Raw genomic sequence first — 18,209 nt, forward strand, 5'->3', positions numbered from 1 at the left:
GCACGGAAAAAGATTGTTACGGAAAAACGACGTTTGAAAAACCAGGTAATTGAATACACATGTGGTTTGAAGTGAACGTAAAAGTAGACGCGCCAAAATACGCGCTTAGCACATACTGACCTGTAATCTGGTAGACCTCATTTGCCCATGGCCCGCCTTCGCCGTCCGCTGCACAGGCGATGGAAGGGCCGTACTTGGAGTGGGTGGTGTGCGCATCAGCTGACCCAGCACACCAGCCGCCAGCTTGCAGAGCAAACACGGGAAAACCACGGGAAAGTGCTACCTGGTAACACTTCTCTATGGGGTTGTTACGTGTAAAGAAGTCACCATCTAGGCGTGCATCTGTCTTCTCGAGGGTCGGAATGGCGCGGTCATAGGCGTCCTCCCAGCAACCCAGGCTGGTATATCCGCGGCTTTCGCTTCCTGTATGAGAACGATAGGTATTACTGTACTGTAATCCTTTAGTGTACCTGGTTCGTTAGAGGTAAGGTCTTATCACAAATTAATTGACATAGTTTCTAATGTATGAACACATACAGTCAAATCCGGTAAGGCTGCCATCTGAAGAAGAATCTGCTTTTTTCCGGCTCTCCTCAAGTCCTGCCACAGTAACCTGGTATCCAGCCGTATTTTAACTCCCGAGAGTACTCTTCTGTTCTAGTATTTGTGGAAAGGATGGAAGAGACTCGGCGGCTATAATTATGATAGGCTGCCCCCATAGACCACCCGATAAATTTAACTGCGACAAGCATGGTACGTAGCATTTTGACTGCATGAAATGAATGCTTGCTTTTAATTAATAACAGGGGGCTACGGTATTTTTGTTGCAATAACTCTATTTGGGAAAATTAGCCGAAGAAAATGAGGTAAATGGATTGTCCTCTTTCAAATATGTGGAACAAACGACCCTTCAGAACTGAAAATAGATATAAACATATCACAGAGTAGACACGATGCTGGAAACTACTTATCCTTCACCTGCTGGTGTCACTGGTGTCCCGACCTCTGTAGAAAACTGCTCGTTCTCCTCCTGCCTCTGTTGAAGGTGATTTGTCAGGTCTTGGATCTCCTTCTCCTTCTGTTGAAGTCGTATCTTAAGATCTTGGATTTCCTCATCCTTCCATTGAAGTTGGGTTGTAACGTCTTGGATCTCCTGATCTTTCCATTGGAGTTGAGTGGTAACGTCTTGGATCTCCTGATCCTTCCATTGAAGTCGAATGTTAACGTCTTGGATCTCCTCCTCTTTTTGATGAAGTCGAATGGTAACGTCTTGCATCTCCTCCTCCTTTTGATGAAGTCGAGTAGTAACGTCATGGATCTCCTCCTCCTTTTGATGAAGTCGAGTGGTAACATCATGGATCTCCTCGTCCTTTTGTTCAAGCTGAGCTGTAAGCTCTGTGATGGTCTGGGCTTGCTCCTGAACCTCTCTGTCTTTCTCATGCAGCTCCTGGATCCGCCACGTACAGCCATCTTCGTCTAGCCCAGGTGTGGTGTGTTGTTCGTGCCCTGCAAGCATGAATTCATTTGAGATTAATGTAACCATCACTGCTATTGCTATTTGCCGATGCTTTGAATTGAATCACTCGCCAAATCATACTGAGTAAGTTTAGCACTGATGACAGCCTGTATTGTAAGCACACGGCCAATACTTAAGGTTTACCCTAGTCATTGAAGATTGTACGAGATTTACCAGGATTATTGGAGGATTCTGTCTCCAAAGGTGGTGCCTCTGTCATCAACATGGTTTGGTCGGAGACTGAAGCTAACGCCACATCTGGAAGAAAACACAAGAGACCAAAATTAAATCAAAGACTGAAAGACATAAAATCAAAAATATCCTTGCAATAGCAGACAAATGCATTTAGTGAGATGATAATTCTTTGAAAGGTTTTGGATTCGCTACAAACTGCATTGAGTTTTTATCATAATAACAGCACCATTTATTCTACACCATAGAATGCTGAAATTGGCAATCAAACATTAATGCAACCAATATGTGTACTAGTATCTATAGACCGCAAACGTTTGGTGACATGATATAACTAACAAGACCAACTTTTGGTATCTATGCTCTAGCTGCCAACGAAAGTTAGAATTTTTTTGAGAGAGACGACCTCTACATACATCTCTGTAGGTGGAATTAAAAAGCACTTTCTATCAAAGAGGAGAAGAGATTAATGATGATGATGATGATGATGATGAATCCATGCATGTGTTATTTTGTATCATTGTTTAGTAACGGTGTTTTCCGTACCTTTCTCACATACAAAGTGCCGTTTCTTCCTACAGTCTACATCATTCCACATGTAGTCCAATTCCTGACGGATCTCCACGCAGTCTTCGCCGTCTCCAACTACCGCATTATCGGGGTTACCTGGGCGCCAGTGTGTGTAATCTGTATAAAATAGAGATGCTAAAAATACCATACTGTACTGTAATGTTTCCGATGATGTCCCACTTCACAGCATTCTTGTGAACAATATTAAGTCATGCCAGGTATATTGTAAAATTTTATACATTCGTTTAATTCATAAAAGGTTTATTACCTATCATTATATTCTGATGCCAACAAGCAATATGTAAAAACTCACACAGAGTAACGAGGTACTTGAGAATTTCCTTAGGTATAAGTATGGAATCTTCCTACGAAGGTCTTTATGTTTGGTGTCGGATATGGCTCTGGGGAAACCAGGATCTGAAAATATCCAACCTCTGTTACCTAATGAAGTCTAAAAGTAACCAAACATTCAAGAACGAATTATGATATCCAGATGCAAGGTGGGGCCATACGAAGGTATCAAACTATAAAGATGATGAAGCTATGAAATCCTGGTAGTTTAGATGGAAGATCGATTAGAATGGCCCGTCTTCATTAATAGGGGACAGCAATGGCTTAGTACGCAGGTAAGCACACAGTACAGCTAGTAGGGAATTAATGTACATTCTGCTGAATGCTGACAAACTGATGATAGTTACCAGATGCAGTTAGTTCGGTTCCATCAGTCCACACAAACGTCCCCTCCTCCTGGGCATCACTTAGACCAATCCAGTAGCTCAGGGTACGTTCGTAGGGGAGTCTCCTACAAGTATACAGAATAATTTCAGTTGTATCTCATAATTCTATATGACAAGTATACAGAATAACGTCAGCTGTATCTCACAAGTCATCATTCTATCTGACATCTCTTACAAGAATACAAAATAGCTGCACTTATATCTTATCATTCTGACTGCCATCTCGGACTACAGTACAAAATAACATCTGCTGTAAGTTTTCGTTAAAGTCAGAGTAACTTCATACTTCTAGCTGACATTGTAATAAAGTTTAACACTCGCCAAACTGGAATTTTTTTCTTCATTCCTGTTTCTACAAAATAAAACACACCAACCTGATTTTCTTCCTGATGAAGAGATCTGTTTCTTCGTCCTGGAGGACCGCAAGTCGCCCCCCGTCTTGCTCGCAGATGGTCTTGGCCCTCCTGAAGTTCGCTTTCTTTGTGGAGAGTCTAAAACACCTGTCTTTAAACCCCACCAAGTATAGAGGTGGACAGATCCATCGACTGATCTTTTCTGAAAAACAACAATGAAAGTTTCCATACTATGGTTATGAAACTTTACGATTTTTCAGGATCTTAATCTAGGGTTGCACGTGGCGGGTATCAAGGACAATTACATGAAATAGTCCAAAGCAAACCAAGTTCACCTTAAAACTACTATCAGCTACCTCATCAGCGACCACACTGTGTTTCGAGTTCCATTGAAGTTTGAAGTTTGATTGCAGACGAGGGATAAGCTGTTCTTACACATGAACCCTTCATTTTATCCGTGTTTCCGAAGTTCGATCGTGCATCCAACCATCTTAAACCTTGACAAAGATTGTTGTAATGTTGGCCTAATGACGGTATCATATGCGGAAGATTACCTTTCTCGCAAATGAAGTTCAACCTTGATGAACAAGGTGCATCATTCCAGTCATGGCCCACAGACATTTCTACACAGTCTTCCCCGCCACCGTTGTCAGGTTGGTGTGGGTACCAGTTGGTGTATGCTTTGTGTTAAATAAAGGAAATGGAATTGATAGTAATTATGCAATATACAATATGGTGTTGGCATACACACCAGGCATACACATCTAAGCGACGAGTACGTTTAAACTGTGATCCAAAGCAAGTACAAGCGAAGTGTGTGCAGATTGCAACTGTGCTTAGCAGTCTTGGTAAAATCTAAATTCCTGATCAAAGTCGAAGATGGCAAGAAGTAGCTTGACAACTTATAAATGGTTAAATGCCCTCTGCTTACAAAGGCTACACGGAACATTCGAAGACATCAGACACTAATACATTGTACTTGCTAGCGATAGTCTGTGGGAGCCGATTTCAGCATTTCAAATCTTTGACAACTTCTCAATACAAAAGTGCAAATTGCTGGAGCAGCTTTTGTGTTGAGTATCTCATTACCTAACCTTCATCAACGCATCGATAACTTCATTATAATCAACACCAAATGTAATCTTTTTCTTGTGAGTTGCAAGTCATAACTAAAAAAAAATAAGTGCTGCATAATCATAAAGTTGTAGTACCTGCAGGAGATTCCGTCTCATCACTCCGCACGAACGTCCCTTCGCTGCGCACGTCTGTCAGTCCAATCCAATACGGCTTTCCATCAGCCCTGGGTGGTAACCATGAAGGCTTTATGTAGTGAACTTTCTGACTGCCCGGTAAACTTGACCCCAACATTGGGCCAGGTTCGCCTACCCGCTTACCTTACTCACATATAGACATGGCGGCACAAGGCAGTAACGGATTGCCACCGGCAAAGCATATGGTATACACACAGTAGGGCAGGAACGCCTTAATCTTATCCCCGAACCATGTGTGGAAAAAACACCCAATCTACAAACGATATCTCACAAATAAACCTGCGCACATGCAGGAGCACCATTCAACACTTTCATGTCATAAAAAAAGAAAAAGAAAAGAATGTCAAACCTTATTTTCTTCACAACTAGGTGGTTGGTGTCTTGGGCATTGATGATCGCTAAAATTCCTCCATCGCGTTGACAAACGGCTTTGGCTTCACCAAATGTCATTTGCTCAGTTGACAACTTGTAGCATTTGTTGTTGTACTCGGAGTAGCTATCGGGACAGGGCTGCAGTGGTAGCCCTGATGATAAAGGAAAACATACTATCAATGGTTTGATAAACATGACATGCTTTATCTAGTTAGTAGCATCCGTTTTTAGATCTCAATTCGTTGCATTTACTTTTTGGTCAAGATTGATATAGAATGAGAAATGTTCTTCTAAAGCATAACGGTGTCTTTGGTCCAGACTCCAGAAATATTTCTTTTGTGTGCCAAATCACCCCATAACTTTTCAATGCAGGCGCTCAATTGAAAGACGTTCGTTCGTTCCCTTTGGTCATCATAACACGTGGCACAACCAAGCCATCCAGAACTGCAGAAGAAAAGCAATGAAATTGTGCGTAAATCGTCTAACAGCTATAGATTTTTTGGAAGCGTATGTTGAAAACGTTTACCTAACCTGGTTTGGGAAAGCTGTTTGAATCTGCTGATGTCAAATCGTTGATTTTGTCCCACAAGGTGCTGATCGTTTCATCCTGTACCCTGGTCTTCTGCTTTTCCAGCTTCAGTAATTCGTAGAGCTTCTCGCTGCTTGTCTTGGTTGATAGCGGTTGCTCTGAAATGTACATAGGAACGAATGAAGTGTCACCTCGTGTAAAGCCTCGTGTCTTCTCTTTACGTCCACAGGGTACAATCAGAAAGTGTGCCGAAATTTAATTATTAAATCCAGTATCTATACATCATCTCATGGAGTGAGTTGCCATTATATTAACTTATGATTATCCACAAGGTCAAAACTAGTACATTTATGGATGACGTTCTCTGCAGACTCCACATCCAACAAGGCCTAAGAAAATATCAAGATGGACAAAAAAAAGAGATGCCCACTTTTTAAAAATAGAGAGCATAAACGTTATAACAACGACTGCAGCGAGAACATCGTAATATCACAACTAGTCTTTTATTACTGTCTTAAAGCCCCCTTTACAAATAAAGAATTTAGCTCGGCCGAGTTGTTGGCGAGCTCCAAATGGACATTTTCGGCCGGAGTATGACCGGCGTTTGGGCGATTATGCGGGCCTCGACCGATTTTTATACCCCCCTCACATTATATACGATCTTCGGACGTTCTTCGCGATCGCAGGAAGGTCGGCTGATTTTAAGATCTTAAGATGGTCTTGCGTATTTTTCGCCTCAAAACTGTCCCCCTCACATATACGCGAGGCTCGTGAGATCGACGGTGAATAAATCTATGATAATAAACCTCCCATGACCTCTTGCACGCGGACAAGGTAATACAAAACGTTCCTTAGAAAAGGCAAGAGATCAATAAATGTTGCTTATTTTGTTGTCGTAATCTTTTTAACCAATGAATGGAATGCGTGGGCATAATAGAAATGACGCAAGAAAAGAAAGTGTGTCACAAAGCCAGCCTACATACTGCCACAGCGGCCACAATGTTAGAATTACCCTCACATTCCCAGAAATTCAATATTTGTAAACAAACGGAAGTCGGGCGAACGTCGCCCGAACGTTGCCCAACTGACGGGCGTTCGCCATCCGATTTGCGCTCGATGATTAATAACTATGTCTTTGCTCGCCTATCGGTCTTCAATCGTTGGATTGACGCAAGACTATTGACCGATACCCTTGCAAGGTACGCACGATTTGTACGCACAATCTGCGACTCGGTAACGAGCTGTGCGATTTTGGAGATTTCCTTCGACTAGTCGCATATGTTAAGAACATGTTTCGCTGCACCGCGACCGTCGTAAGACTCCTGAAAACTGCCGGCGATCCGTAAAAATCGCAAGATGATCGTGAGAACACCGGACGTCTTACTCACGAAAATATCATTCAGAGTTCGTAAACTAGTCTTCCGATCGAATCGCGCCTATTGTGAGGGGGGTATTAGCAGCTCGGCCGGCGTTTGCGGGGCACTTGCAGCTGCGCTTAATTTCAGCGAGGCCTCGGCGGCGAGCGTTGAGCTCGGAGAGCTCGTCAATGGGTTGCCTGTAGCTCGACCGGAGCTTGTCCGAGCAATGGCCAAGACTTGGCCAATACTCGGGCGGCAACCCGACGGTTTTTGACTCTCTCCTTTTCGGTCGGAGTTTGCCCGAACTCTTTTGCCTCGCGCCAGACTCGTTCGGGCTTCCTGCAATAACCGGACGATATTCCGCCCGACTTTTAACAAGTTTATCATGCTTTGGGCGAGCGTTGTGCTGGTGTCGCTGGGAGGTCGGGAGGGCTCCGGCAGAATTTTAACTGTCACCTAATCAATTTGACACCTGTGTTGAACACGTGCCTTTGTTTTGGGCTTTCATCTTTAGCAAACAGTTTGTTCCGAAATATAAGATAGATAAAGACTAACGTTACTGCATGAACTTTTCCAAGAAAGCTGCGTACCTTTTATAATGTAAGGCAATTGGACACGAAGGCAGTACTTCCTGTGTATTTGTTTTTGCTATTATATATACATATAGGTTTGTATGTGTGAGAGATCATATCTTCTTCATGTCTTAACGGCTTCCAGTCTGAAACTCGGACGGCCTTTGCCGGCCTTCGCTCGAGGTTCGCCCAAGGTTCGCCCGAGGTTCGCCCGATTTCAGCTTTGTCAAAATTATTGTATTATGTTGAATAAGACTGGTCTGTTCACTTTGTGGCCCTTGTGGTAGTTTTCGGATTGGTATATCACAACATTCTTGTTGATATTATTGTTTTCAGTGTGCCCGTCCACTCCACTCATGTCCTACATATATCCCGCAACTCAGAAATTAAATTTGACACGGATGTTGGCTTTTTACAAGGTTAGTCAGTTCTGACTTCGTCCATGTTCAAGACATAGTACAATCTCATTAACAAACTATAATCAGTTGTGTTGAACGGACGTCGGACGGGCTCCGTCCATTGTAAAGGGGGCAGATTTTCAGCGAAAAATACAGCCGATACTCACGCGATGATCACATTCGGCGAGCTCTGACCGAGCTACAAATTCGGCCGGCGTCCGCATGAATTGTAAAGCCGGCTTAAAGCCGGAGCCCGTCCGACGTCCGTTCAACACAACTGATTATAGTTTGTTAATGAGATTGTACTATGTCTTGAACATGGACGAAGTCAGAACTGACTAACCTTGTAAAAAGCCAATATCCGTGTCAAATTTAATTTCTGAGTTGCGGGATATATGTAGGACATGAGTGGAGTGGACGGGCACACTGAAAACAATAATATCAACAAGAATGTTGTGATATACCAATCCGAAAACTACCACAAGGGCCACAAAGTGAACAGACCAGTCTTATTCAACATAATACAATAATTTTGACAAAGCTGAAATCGGGCGAACCTCGGGCGAACCTTGGGCGAACCTCGAGCGAAGGCCGGCAAAGGCCGTCCGAGTTTCAGACTGGAAGCCGTTAAGACATGAAGAAGATATGATCTCTCACACATACAAACCTATATGTATATATAATAGCAAAAACAAATACACAGGAAGTACTGCCTTCGTGTCCAATTGCCTTACATTATAAAAGGTACGCAGCTTTCTTGGAAAAGTTCATGCAGTAACGTTAGTCTTTATCTATCTTATATTTCGGAACAAACTGTTTGCTAAAGATGAAAGCCCAAAACAAAGGCACGTGTTCAACACAGGTGTCAAATTGATTAGGTGACAGTTAAAATTCTGCCGGAGCCCTCCCGACCTCCCAGCGACACCAGCACAACGCTCGCCCAAAGCATGATAAACTTGTTAAAAGTCGGGCGGAATATCGTCCGGTTATTGCAGGAAGCCCGAACGAGTCTGGCGCGAGGCAAAAGAGTTCGGGCAAACTCCGACCGAAAAGGAGAGAGTCAAAAACCGTCGGGTTGCCGCCCGAGTATTGGCCAAGTCTTGGCCATTGCTCGGACAAGCTCCGGTCGAGCTACAGGCAACCCATTGACGAGCTCTCCGAGCTCAACGCTCGCCGCCGAGGCCTCGCTGAAATTAAGCGCAGCTGCAAGTGCCCCGCAAACGCCGGCCGAGCTGCTAAAAATCGGTCGAGGCCCGCATAATCGCCCAAACGCCGGTCATACTCCGGCCGAAAATGTCCATTTGGAGCTCGCCAACAACTCGGCCGAGCTAAATTCTTTATTTGTAAAGGGGGCTTTAAGACGTGACGCTAGTGTAGTAGTCCAGTGTCACGTACCAACTAATATTCAGGGCTACCACACTGGTATCACATCTTTAACTGCTTCCACATGAGATATTTTCAAATTTTCGGTATTCGGTAAATCCTCAATCAAAATCTGAACTAAGTTTAGTGAGCACATGTCCCAGGCGCCCCTGTATCGAATTCCAGGTCCTTTGATTTTGATACGAGCTAACAGGAGCCCAAGTAAAAATATATTTCCCTCCCATGCTTATGGTAGAGAGTGAAATACAAGCATCGCTCACCTGAAAAGACTTGAACCTCACACAGTGTTAGTATTCGGGAGTGCCCAGGAAGACGAATGCCCACGTAGCGTCCCGTCATCCCCTGGCACAAAATGGAAATGGACGGCTGGTTCACGTTGATTTGGTGATCACCTCCACACTTGGGGTTCGTGCTGACCTGGTCGGAATCCCCGATGTGGATGTTGAAGGGGTTGATTCGTTCGAAACAACAGTCCTGGCGGTTGAAGATGACCACTCTGTAGACGGTGTTAAAATGTAAGAGCAGATAAAACGTTATTTAATACAGTTTTAAACACGCCACCATGCTATGAATGGTCGTTGGAATGAAAGGCTCAATGCCATGTTACACTTAGAAACTGTGATGTATCCGAAAGATGTATCCGAAAGCTGAATTTTCTTTCAAATATCAAAGGGGTATAACGTTAATCTTGTAAGCTTAGGAAGTGAAGAAAGGTTTATCATTTCTTATTTTGACGCTGACCTACACGTACCTGTTGATCGTAAAGGATTTTCCGAGATCCACCCACCACATGGGGTTGTCCTCCATGCCATTGTGTTGACATGAGTTAGCGTAGTATTCAGTATTGGTGTTCCCGTCTACCGCAAGGCTGGCGCCCATGCCCCATGCGACGGTTGTTTGGAACGCCGGCTTGCCTTGAGCGATGTTTGTATCCGTTTCAGGCAAGGCGTCTGTAAAAAAAGACGTAGTTCCACAAACGTAACATTAGCTAGCAAATAGAGCACATTTACTCGCAAGACTGGGCTGTTTTGAATCATCCCTTTGCAAAAATACACCAACCCAAATTTATTTCTTGCGAGATATGGACTATTCCAACATCACTCCACTTCAACATAGAATTTTCCAATTTGACCTCCTCTTCCAAAAATACCCCTATGTGTACCGCTCCAATTGCCCTTTCCACTTCTCTTGTATGAAAGGTACCCCAAAATCAAACTTCAGGTCATTTGGCTTTCTTATGTAAGACATGTATGTACATTGTCAAAATGTTTGATAATGATTCTCTTCCTATTTCAAGCAAAAAGAATTGGGTGTCTGACTTCCAGCAGCGCAAGTTGACCCGCCACATCAGGTCAGGTCAATTGAACACGTTTTTTTCCTTCTCCCTTACCTAACATTACTGGGTGTCGCCTGCAAAGTAATGATCACAATAATTTGAATTTTGGTACATATTTATATAAGACTTTATACTTGGCATCTATGCTTCGAAATCTGAGCTGTGCTTATCATTTCTCGGTACAGCCGATGACTTATTGATAACTCACGTACATGTATAAAGTCTTATATAAATGTGTACCAAAATTCAAATTATTGTGATCATTACATTGCAGGCGACACCCAGTAACGTTAGGTAAGGGATAACGAAAAAAAGTGGACAATTGATCTGCAACCTGAGGTGTGCGGGTCAAATTGTCTGATCACACTTTACCCTTCTTTTTTTCGCCACTTACCTTCTAATTTAGAAAACAACGAATGCCTGGAAAGTAATGACTCCAATGATTTGTAATTTGGAGGATATTGATAAAAGGCTTCATACTATGAAGTTGTGCCTCAAAATTTGAGTTGTGCTTATCATTTCTACGTGGGGCCGAGAACTTATTGATCACCCCCTCGTATGTGCATATGCCCAAGGTAATGTTACTCCAATACCACAATGTCAGCTCATTCGGTTTTAAAGCCTGAACATAGGAGCTCAAATTACACTGTTTTTCTGACAATAGCCCAAAATCTAAAATGGACATTCTTAAAGTGTATAGCAAACATTAAAAAAATATGTATGCGAATGCCAGAAAACAGAAGTGACATGCGAACGTGTCATGGTCATCGGGACCAGATAAAAAGGCGAAAACTGCTTGCCTGATATTTGGCGCTGCCCCAACTTACTTATAATTTATAAATGCTGTAAGTATCCAGTCTCTTCATTTAGGACATGTTGATTTGATTGATATATAGATGGCATCATCCGTGAACCCCAAACGGATCCGAGCGTGCGAACAAAAAAAAAGTTTGGCCCCAAAATAGTTGTATTTAATATGAATTCTAAGTAATTAGGGAGGTTGAACGAATGAGTGAACGCATAGGTGCAGGAAATGGCTGGTGCAGTCTGGTGTAGTCAGTGTTACATGTGACTCGTTAACGGTAACGATATAACAGCAATATGGACAGTGTTAGAACCGTTAGTTGTCGCCATCATGAAAGATGAAAAACGAACCCGTGATTTGGTAAACTTGGTTTCCCCAAGGTCCTCCTTCGCCGTCCGTACCACAGCTTGTGGAGGGCCCGTACGTCTTGTAGGTTAGCCCCGCGCTGGCTGAAGAGCGACAGTGACCTCCATTTTGCAGCGCAAACACGGAGAAACCTCGTTCCTTGGCCACCTGGTAGCACTTCTCAATGGCGTTCTTACGATCATGGTATCCTCCGTCCAGACGTGCATCGGTCCCTTCCAGGGTCGGGATGGCTCTGCCGGGATTCTTGTCCAGCCAGCAGCCAAGGCTTACAATATTCGGGATCGCAGCTGGTTTGGGAGCTGTAACGCGTCATATGTAAAGGTTTGTTTCTAACTAGAGGTAAGATTGATAGATAATGATAAATGTATAGGTATAGAGGTCAGACCTCAACAGTGACAACGTACTATATAGTTTAGCATTGTTGGCTGAAGAGCGCCAATGAGGTCAATTCGGCTGTAAGTCTTACCTTCACTCTGCTCAGGTTGGTCTGTTGCCGTAATCGTGTCGTCAATGTCAGTCAGTTGCACGTCCTTCAGTTCGCCCTTGTCACACATTTGACCAGACAAATCCTTTGGTTCAAACTCCGCATAGATCCTGCATAAAAGCGGAAGCGTGCATTTTAGCCGCAGGTTTAGGCAGTGAATTAATTTCTAAGTCTAAGAGACCCAACATGTTGACGGGGCAAAGTATGTCGGATACAAGACATCAATGTATGCTACATGATCGATGACAAACTTCGCCTCGTAGCGAGCGTGATTCAGAAAGTAATGCCACTGGTCTTATAACAGGACCATTTTTTTTCATCGAATGAGTTAAAATTTGGCAAAAGGGTAAAGGGGTATATCCTCTTGAGATTGAGATATCTCAATTTGTTGTTTAGGTTTTTATGAGTGACTGAGTTGAGTTCAAGATGACCACACCCTTGGTAGCGTGTACTAGTAATTCACGTATTTGGCTGTTATTCAAACTGTCTGTCATATAGAAACTCCATCCATTCTAGCAGCTGTAAAAGAGGAACCATTGAGATTTCAGAAATGGAAATTGGCATTTAACATATAAAGACACTCGCTATTATACAGATAGAAGTGGGTCAGATCTAAAGAAACTGATCTTCTGACAATCTTGCAAGGGTGTGGGCATCTTGAAATCAACTCAGTTGCTCATAAAAATCTGAACAACAACTTGAGATATTTCAATCTCAGGAGGATATACCCCTCTACCTTTGTGCCAAATTTCATCTCATTAGATGAAAACATGAGCCTGTTATTGCTTTCTGAACCACCCTGGTATGAACATTGTAGAGCAACGACTTCCGATCACAGAGTGAAGGAATTCTTGGATAGTCGCGCATATGTCATACAAAATCCAGCTGTTTTCTCACGGTCTTATGTCGCTGTCTATAGTTGCTATTGCTATAGCCTGTTTACGAAATCAAAATCGTATGACGACCTACGACTGATGAATGCGCGCCGAAAAGTATCGATAAACGTAGCCAACCATGCCCTCCCGATTCCGAACTACATCTAACCTTCGCCCAATTAAATGGTTCTTGGGTAGGGGAGGGTATCGGTACGGTGTACCGGTACAAATCCGATTTTTCTTGTCGGACCGATCCGGAAAAACCGAACCTGAAAAAATTCATTGTACCGGATGTTGGACCGATTCGAAAATGATCAAATTGTACCGGAAGGCGTTAACGTGTTCTGGGGCTTACAGGTCCAAGCAAACAACAAGGGCGAAGCAGAGGAGAGTTGATAGTCATTTTACCAGGTTTCCACTGTCAAACTTGGTCTAAGGCTCATTGATGAGTTTTCTCTTCCAATAGACTTCTATGTTATAATACGTGTTTTAGATGGGCGCGTTCATAATAAAGCAACTTGAAATATATATATATATATTTTCAAATCATATTGATATTATTCATTCTTTGTTGAGCACATTTACCCTTCATCATGTAAAAATATTCCCAACAACCTCTAGACATGCATTTTTTTACTGACTATTACAAAATGCAGTTCGCCAAGCATCGCAACACTTTTTAGCTGCCACCAGCCAACCGCACAACTCAGAACCCAGGACTGTGTACCTCCAACATAGCGCGCAGCTGCTAAACTTTACCTGCTAATTTCTTCAGTTAAAAACAAACTTTCATCAATCTAACTTTTGAGATCAGTTCGGCTGACTAAAAGAGAATTTCCCACTGTCAAAAATATGCGTCTATGTAGCCGTTTAGTTTTTGGCTCGGATCTCTTACCCACTCGGAGTAATACATCAAGGAGACCCTAAAACAGATGCAGTTAGTGTTGTTTACATGAAGATAGGATTTTAAAGCGCAATTGGACGTCGGATACTCCACCTAACAGAATCTTTTGTTAGCGAAATGGACCATTGTTTAGAGTATAATAAGTTCACAGATAATCAGGTTCAGGTCCGGACCTGGTTCTGATCCTCTGGACCTGGACCGCACCTTGACTTAAATTTTCTATACCGGTACCCACCCCTATTCTTGGGTGTCGGTTGGAGGCAAGGTCGGCTGTGGCTGGTAGTTGGTTGGGGCTGTTCTCTACTAGCCGGCTGCGCCAGCCAAATGTTTCAAATGTTTAAAACATTCGGCTGTGGACGGAAGGTTTGGAATAGATTGGGACACGGTTTGCGACTGGCAGTTGGGAGTAAGTCAGCAGTGCTCGGGGCGTGGTTCGGAGTAAAATGTGACTCGCAAACACGCTACAAACACTGCTGGTTGACTTCCAACCAGTTCGTACCCTACCCATAACTCACTCCAGATCCTTAGAAGAATGTCTCCTACGCTCGTAGCTCATTTCCAACCAAGGCGATTAAGACCTTCACACAACCGACACACTACCAAAAACACATTAAAGGATTATAAAAGTCAGAAGTCGCATTGAAGCTTTGATCTCTCGGTGATATTTAGTATTGATTGCTGCGACCAGTCTGCGGCTAGTTTACTGAGTGATTTAGAGTGGTATAAGTTAGAAAGCATCATTCGGGGATCGGTTTAAAGTGTGGGTGTCGCATGAAATGATTGGGACAGGATTGTCGCTAAAACATTGGCGTGGCCTAAAACCAGTCAGACGGTCCCTAACCTACGTCCTACACAGCCACCTGGATGGCTCGTAGTCAGGGGTGGTCCTGAATGTGTGGCCGGAGTTTAGAGTGGATACCGTAGTGACGTAAGCACAGTGCTGGGGGAGAGACACAAGAACTAAACCGGTGTCTGCATGAAAATTTCTCCCAAGACTTTTGCTGTGTTGATTTTAGTTCCGTCTTCCTTTTAATTCATTTTGTGACAAAATCGTAACTTTTGACACTGCTTTTTGTCGACGAATATTTTTTACAACATTATGCAGATACATTCATTGATGGTTTGTTGCACAGAGCTTATAACGCCGTAGTATAAAATGTACGGGTATATGATCTCCAAGCGGCGATTTACCGGTGACCAACTGGATACTGCTCTGCCCATTGTGATACATGTATATATTCATAGATGCTTGGAATAAATCATAAATATTTTCAAACAATCCGGTTATGTTCTGGACCACGATGAACATTTTATCACAGTGCATAACATGATCATTAAAGCGAAGAGTCCTGAAAAACCTCTTTGATTCAAGTTTTCGTAATAATCACAAATGACTGCAGGAAGGTTAGTGACGTTTGTGCAAATGTACTCAATAAAGGAAATGAAAAAAGCACAATAAACAATATTTTTATCAGAAGTGAAAATGCTGACAAACACTTGAATCTGAGGAAATCATTTAGCTGTTGTAAAATAACATTCTAACATTACCTGCAGCCGTCGTAGCGGAGTTGTGCCATTGTCCAGTTCGGGATGATGTCGTGCTTCAGGTCAGACATAGTCGTGGAAGGTTCTTGTTGGCGATGTACAGGAGTATGCGCTGCCACGGCGATAATAAGGAAAGGTAGTGCGATCATGGATAACTTCGCCATGGTCGACCACTAACACCTGGCTCGTGGTAACAATCGGTACTATATCACTCAGGGTGTCTTCGTTTTCCAACTTGCTCCAAAAAGCACGATCACACTCGTAGAAGGACGGGCCCTCGAATGGTCTGGGCGACTTCGGTGACATGTCCTTTTATAGCATGCTAACGTAATGCACGTAATCTGCAGGGAAAGTTTTTGTTATGAATTTTCTCACCAGTAAGTTCCCCTGGGAAAGGTTCTCGTGGACTTAAGTCCCATTTTCCACGTTTGTTACTTGTGAATGAAGGGTTTTACTAGACGACTCTCTTGCTCAATATGGGCCTGTTAGTGCATTGTGCACTATTCCCTTGTAGGATCAGAGCTCTGTAAGTAAAATAAATGAAATAAGTGCACCAACTTCAACTGTCACTCATAGACGGATTACAAGTTGATGTGTTTGGGATCAACCTCCTGGCAACAACAGTGGCAGAGAACGTTCTGCTCAAGTCAATTACTTGTCTTCAATTATTGCAAAATCAGATTACATTTTATTCAAGCGGATAGAATAGAGTTCAAAAGTCGTTTTGTAACACAGAGCTTCAGCTGCATAACACAATCGCTATTCACGTTGCTCTCCAGGTTTGCTAAATGTTGGAACTTGATTATTTTCTTTTCATCGCTGATTATACGGAAATTAGGAAAGTGCCTGTCCATCACTTCCTAGTCCTACCAAATCTCCATGAGTACCTCTTGGGCACCGAAGTTTGTCAGTTGCAATATCAATCAAAATGATGATATCTATTTGCAAAATCCTGCTCGAATGCTAATTGCATGAACATTCTCAAGAGAAAAGTAAATTAGTACATAACACTAATGTCTAATCAACTGTAGAGTTATCTCGAAAGTCGTTTTACACAAAATTGTTACTATAGAATGATTTAAAGTAAAGCCGTACGATTTCTCACGGGTCTTGTCTAACAACGGCTAGCGACGGTGGTTTGTTCTGGCAAGCACTTAGACCAGTGATCGAATGATAACTTGGTTGACAATACAGACGCCCGTGTGTGACCAGTGGAAACAACGTAAGCCTTCAGTCATTCTACGCAGAAATCTGAGATACCAAGTGGCTTAAGCCGAAGCTTTTAAAGGTATGGACTCTAGTGACTGTTATGAATAAACTCAGGAAGGTTTATCCTCCTTGAAAAACTTCAAGAAGGCACAAACAAGAAATCTTTTTAAAAAAGCTGTGCCTTGCCGCGTATTTTATGTTATTTTGGTAAGATAGACTAGATTCTACGCTTAAAAATCCCGAGTTCCACATGTCGCCCCCTCCCCCCTCATTATCATAATTTATGTCAGATGAATTATTGGCACATTAAACAGGTTTTGTAAAACTTTTTGACCCACAATGAATATGCATTATTTTTTATTACAAACTAAGTTCCTTCTGATGCAATTTGTGATATATATTTATATAAACATGGTGAGTTAAAGCGTAGATTTATTACGCTGGACCACATACAGTAACATGCGTCTAGAAGAGCGTTTTAATACTCGCCTGGAATGTACTATTGTCTAACTAAGCCATGAAACTCGGCAAGGAAAGAAGGGCCTTTGGAAGGGGCTTTGGAAGGGCTGGGTTAAAAGGTCCGTCCATTGATCCATGGAAAAAAGCTGGCGTAAAGCCTTGCCTGGCGGCAAGGCAAAAAATGGAATAAAATTGGCGAACAGTCTTGAAGCATTAGTTGTCATGAATTATGTGAACTGTCATGAGTCACCCTGCTGTAGCATTGGTACCATCCACCGTAACCGCTGGGTCAGATCTTCGGGGTGAGCGAGCGATTACTCAGCAGAATGGTAGCCAGGCTAACCCTACTGAATCCTCCCAAACATTTGTGTAAAACGTTACGTATGCTCAGGAATAGCCCGCGGAGGAAAACTCCATACTTGGAGGACAGTGTTCTAGTAATACAACATATTACAAGGGGATATTGAGCCGTGCTTACATAAATAGTCCTGTCGCGAAGATCCGGTGACAATGTTTCTACGCTTTTGTCTGAGTTCATGTCACCCGATATCGCTTTTCCGTCCGCAATCCCCGTGGACAGAAAAGGGATGATGAGAAAAATGTCACCGTTGAATTTCCCCCCGATCCCACCAACCAGTTACCTTGCATTCAATTCCACGCCGTGTATGTCGCCATGCAATAGGGTTGTGTTGATTCAACTTACGATGTAAAAATGACCAGAAGTTAATTCTGAAAATCGTACTGAATCTTCACATATTCCTGTTCGATCGGACGTCATTTGTCAAAGATCATTGCTCTTCTGAAGTCTGTCGGTTAGGTTGTAACCTTGTGCTCGATAGACATGATTCTAGGCTATTTCTTCGCCGTTGGTAGCCTCCAAGCAGAAATTTAGAGAATCTATAGCTAGGAAAACGTACCGATGTAGCCTCCCCAAACATTAGGTCAGCATTAATTCCTAGTTTCGAAACAGCGCGG

General features: G+C 42.9%; 1 protein-coding gene across 2 annotated transcripts in view; it reads right to left on the reverse strand.

The window, feature by feature from the left end:
• Positions 1 to 16,870, reverse strand: part of LOC118409908 — a 33,090-nt gene extending 16,220 nt beyond the window's left edge. Inside the window, exons 1-15 of one of the 2 annotated variants that reach the window (XM_035811285.1) lie at positions 15,570 to 16,870; positions 12,225 to 12,352; positions 11,743 to 12,057; positions 10,003 to 10,201; positions 9,512 to 9,747; positions 5,543 to 5,698; positions 4,989 to 5,163; positions 4,580 to 4,668; positions 3,923 to 4,048; positions 3,390 to 3,570; positions 2,977 to 3,080; positions 2,255 to 2,395; positions 1,691 to 1,774; positions 979 to 1,506; positions 121 to 423 (exon numbers count right to left, since the gene is read on the reverse strand). In XM_035811285.1, the coding sequence (XP_035667178.1) occupies positions 121 to 423; positions 979 to 1,506; positions 1,691 to 1,774; positions 2,255 to 2,395; positions 2,977 to 3,080; positions 3,390 to 3,570; positions 3,923 to 4,048; positions 4,580 to 4,668; positions 4,989 to 5,163; positions 5,543 to 5,698; positions 9,512 to 9,747; positions 10,003 to 10,201; positions 11,743 to 12,057; positions 12,225 to 12,352; positions 15,570 to 15,730 (2,926 nt within the window). In that variant the 5' untranslated portion in view covers positions 15,731 to 16,870. The remainder of the gene's footprint in view (positions 1 to 120; positions 424 to 978; positions 1,507 to 1,690; positions 1,775 to 2,254; positions 2,396 to 2,976; positions 3,081 to 3,389; positions 3,571 to 3,922; positions 4,049 to 4,579; positions 4,669 to 4,988; positions 5,164 to 5,542; positions 5,699 to 9,511; positions 9,748 to 10,002; positions 10,202 to 11,742; positions 12,058 to 12,224; positions 12,353 to 15,569) is intronic. The other variant, XM_035811284.1, reaches the window with a different exon arrangement.
• Between the last annotated feature and the right edge of the window lie 1,339 nt (positions 16,871 to 18,209).

Source organism: Branchiostoma floridae, chromosome 2 (assembly GCF_000003815.2).
Source record: "Branchiostoma floridae strain S238N-H82 chromosome 2, Bfl_VNyyK, whole genome shotgun sequence".
NCBI classification, from domain to species: Eukaryota; Metazoa; Chordata; class Leptocardii; order Amphioxiformes; family Branchiostomatidae; genus Branchiostoma; species Branchiostoma floridae.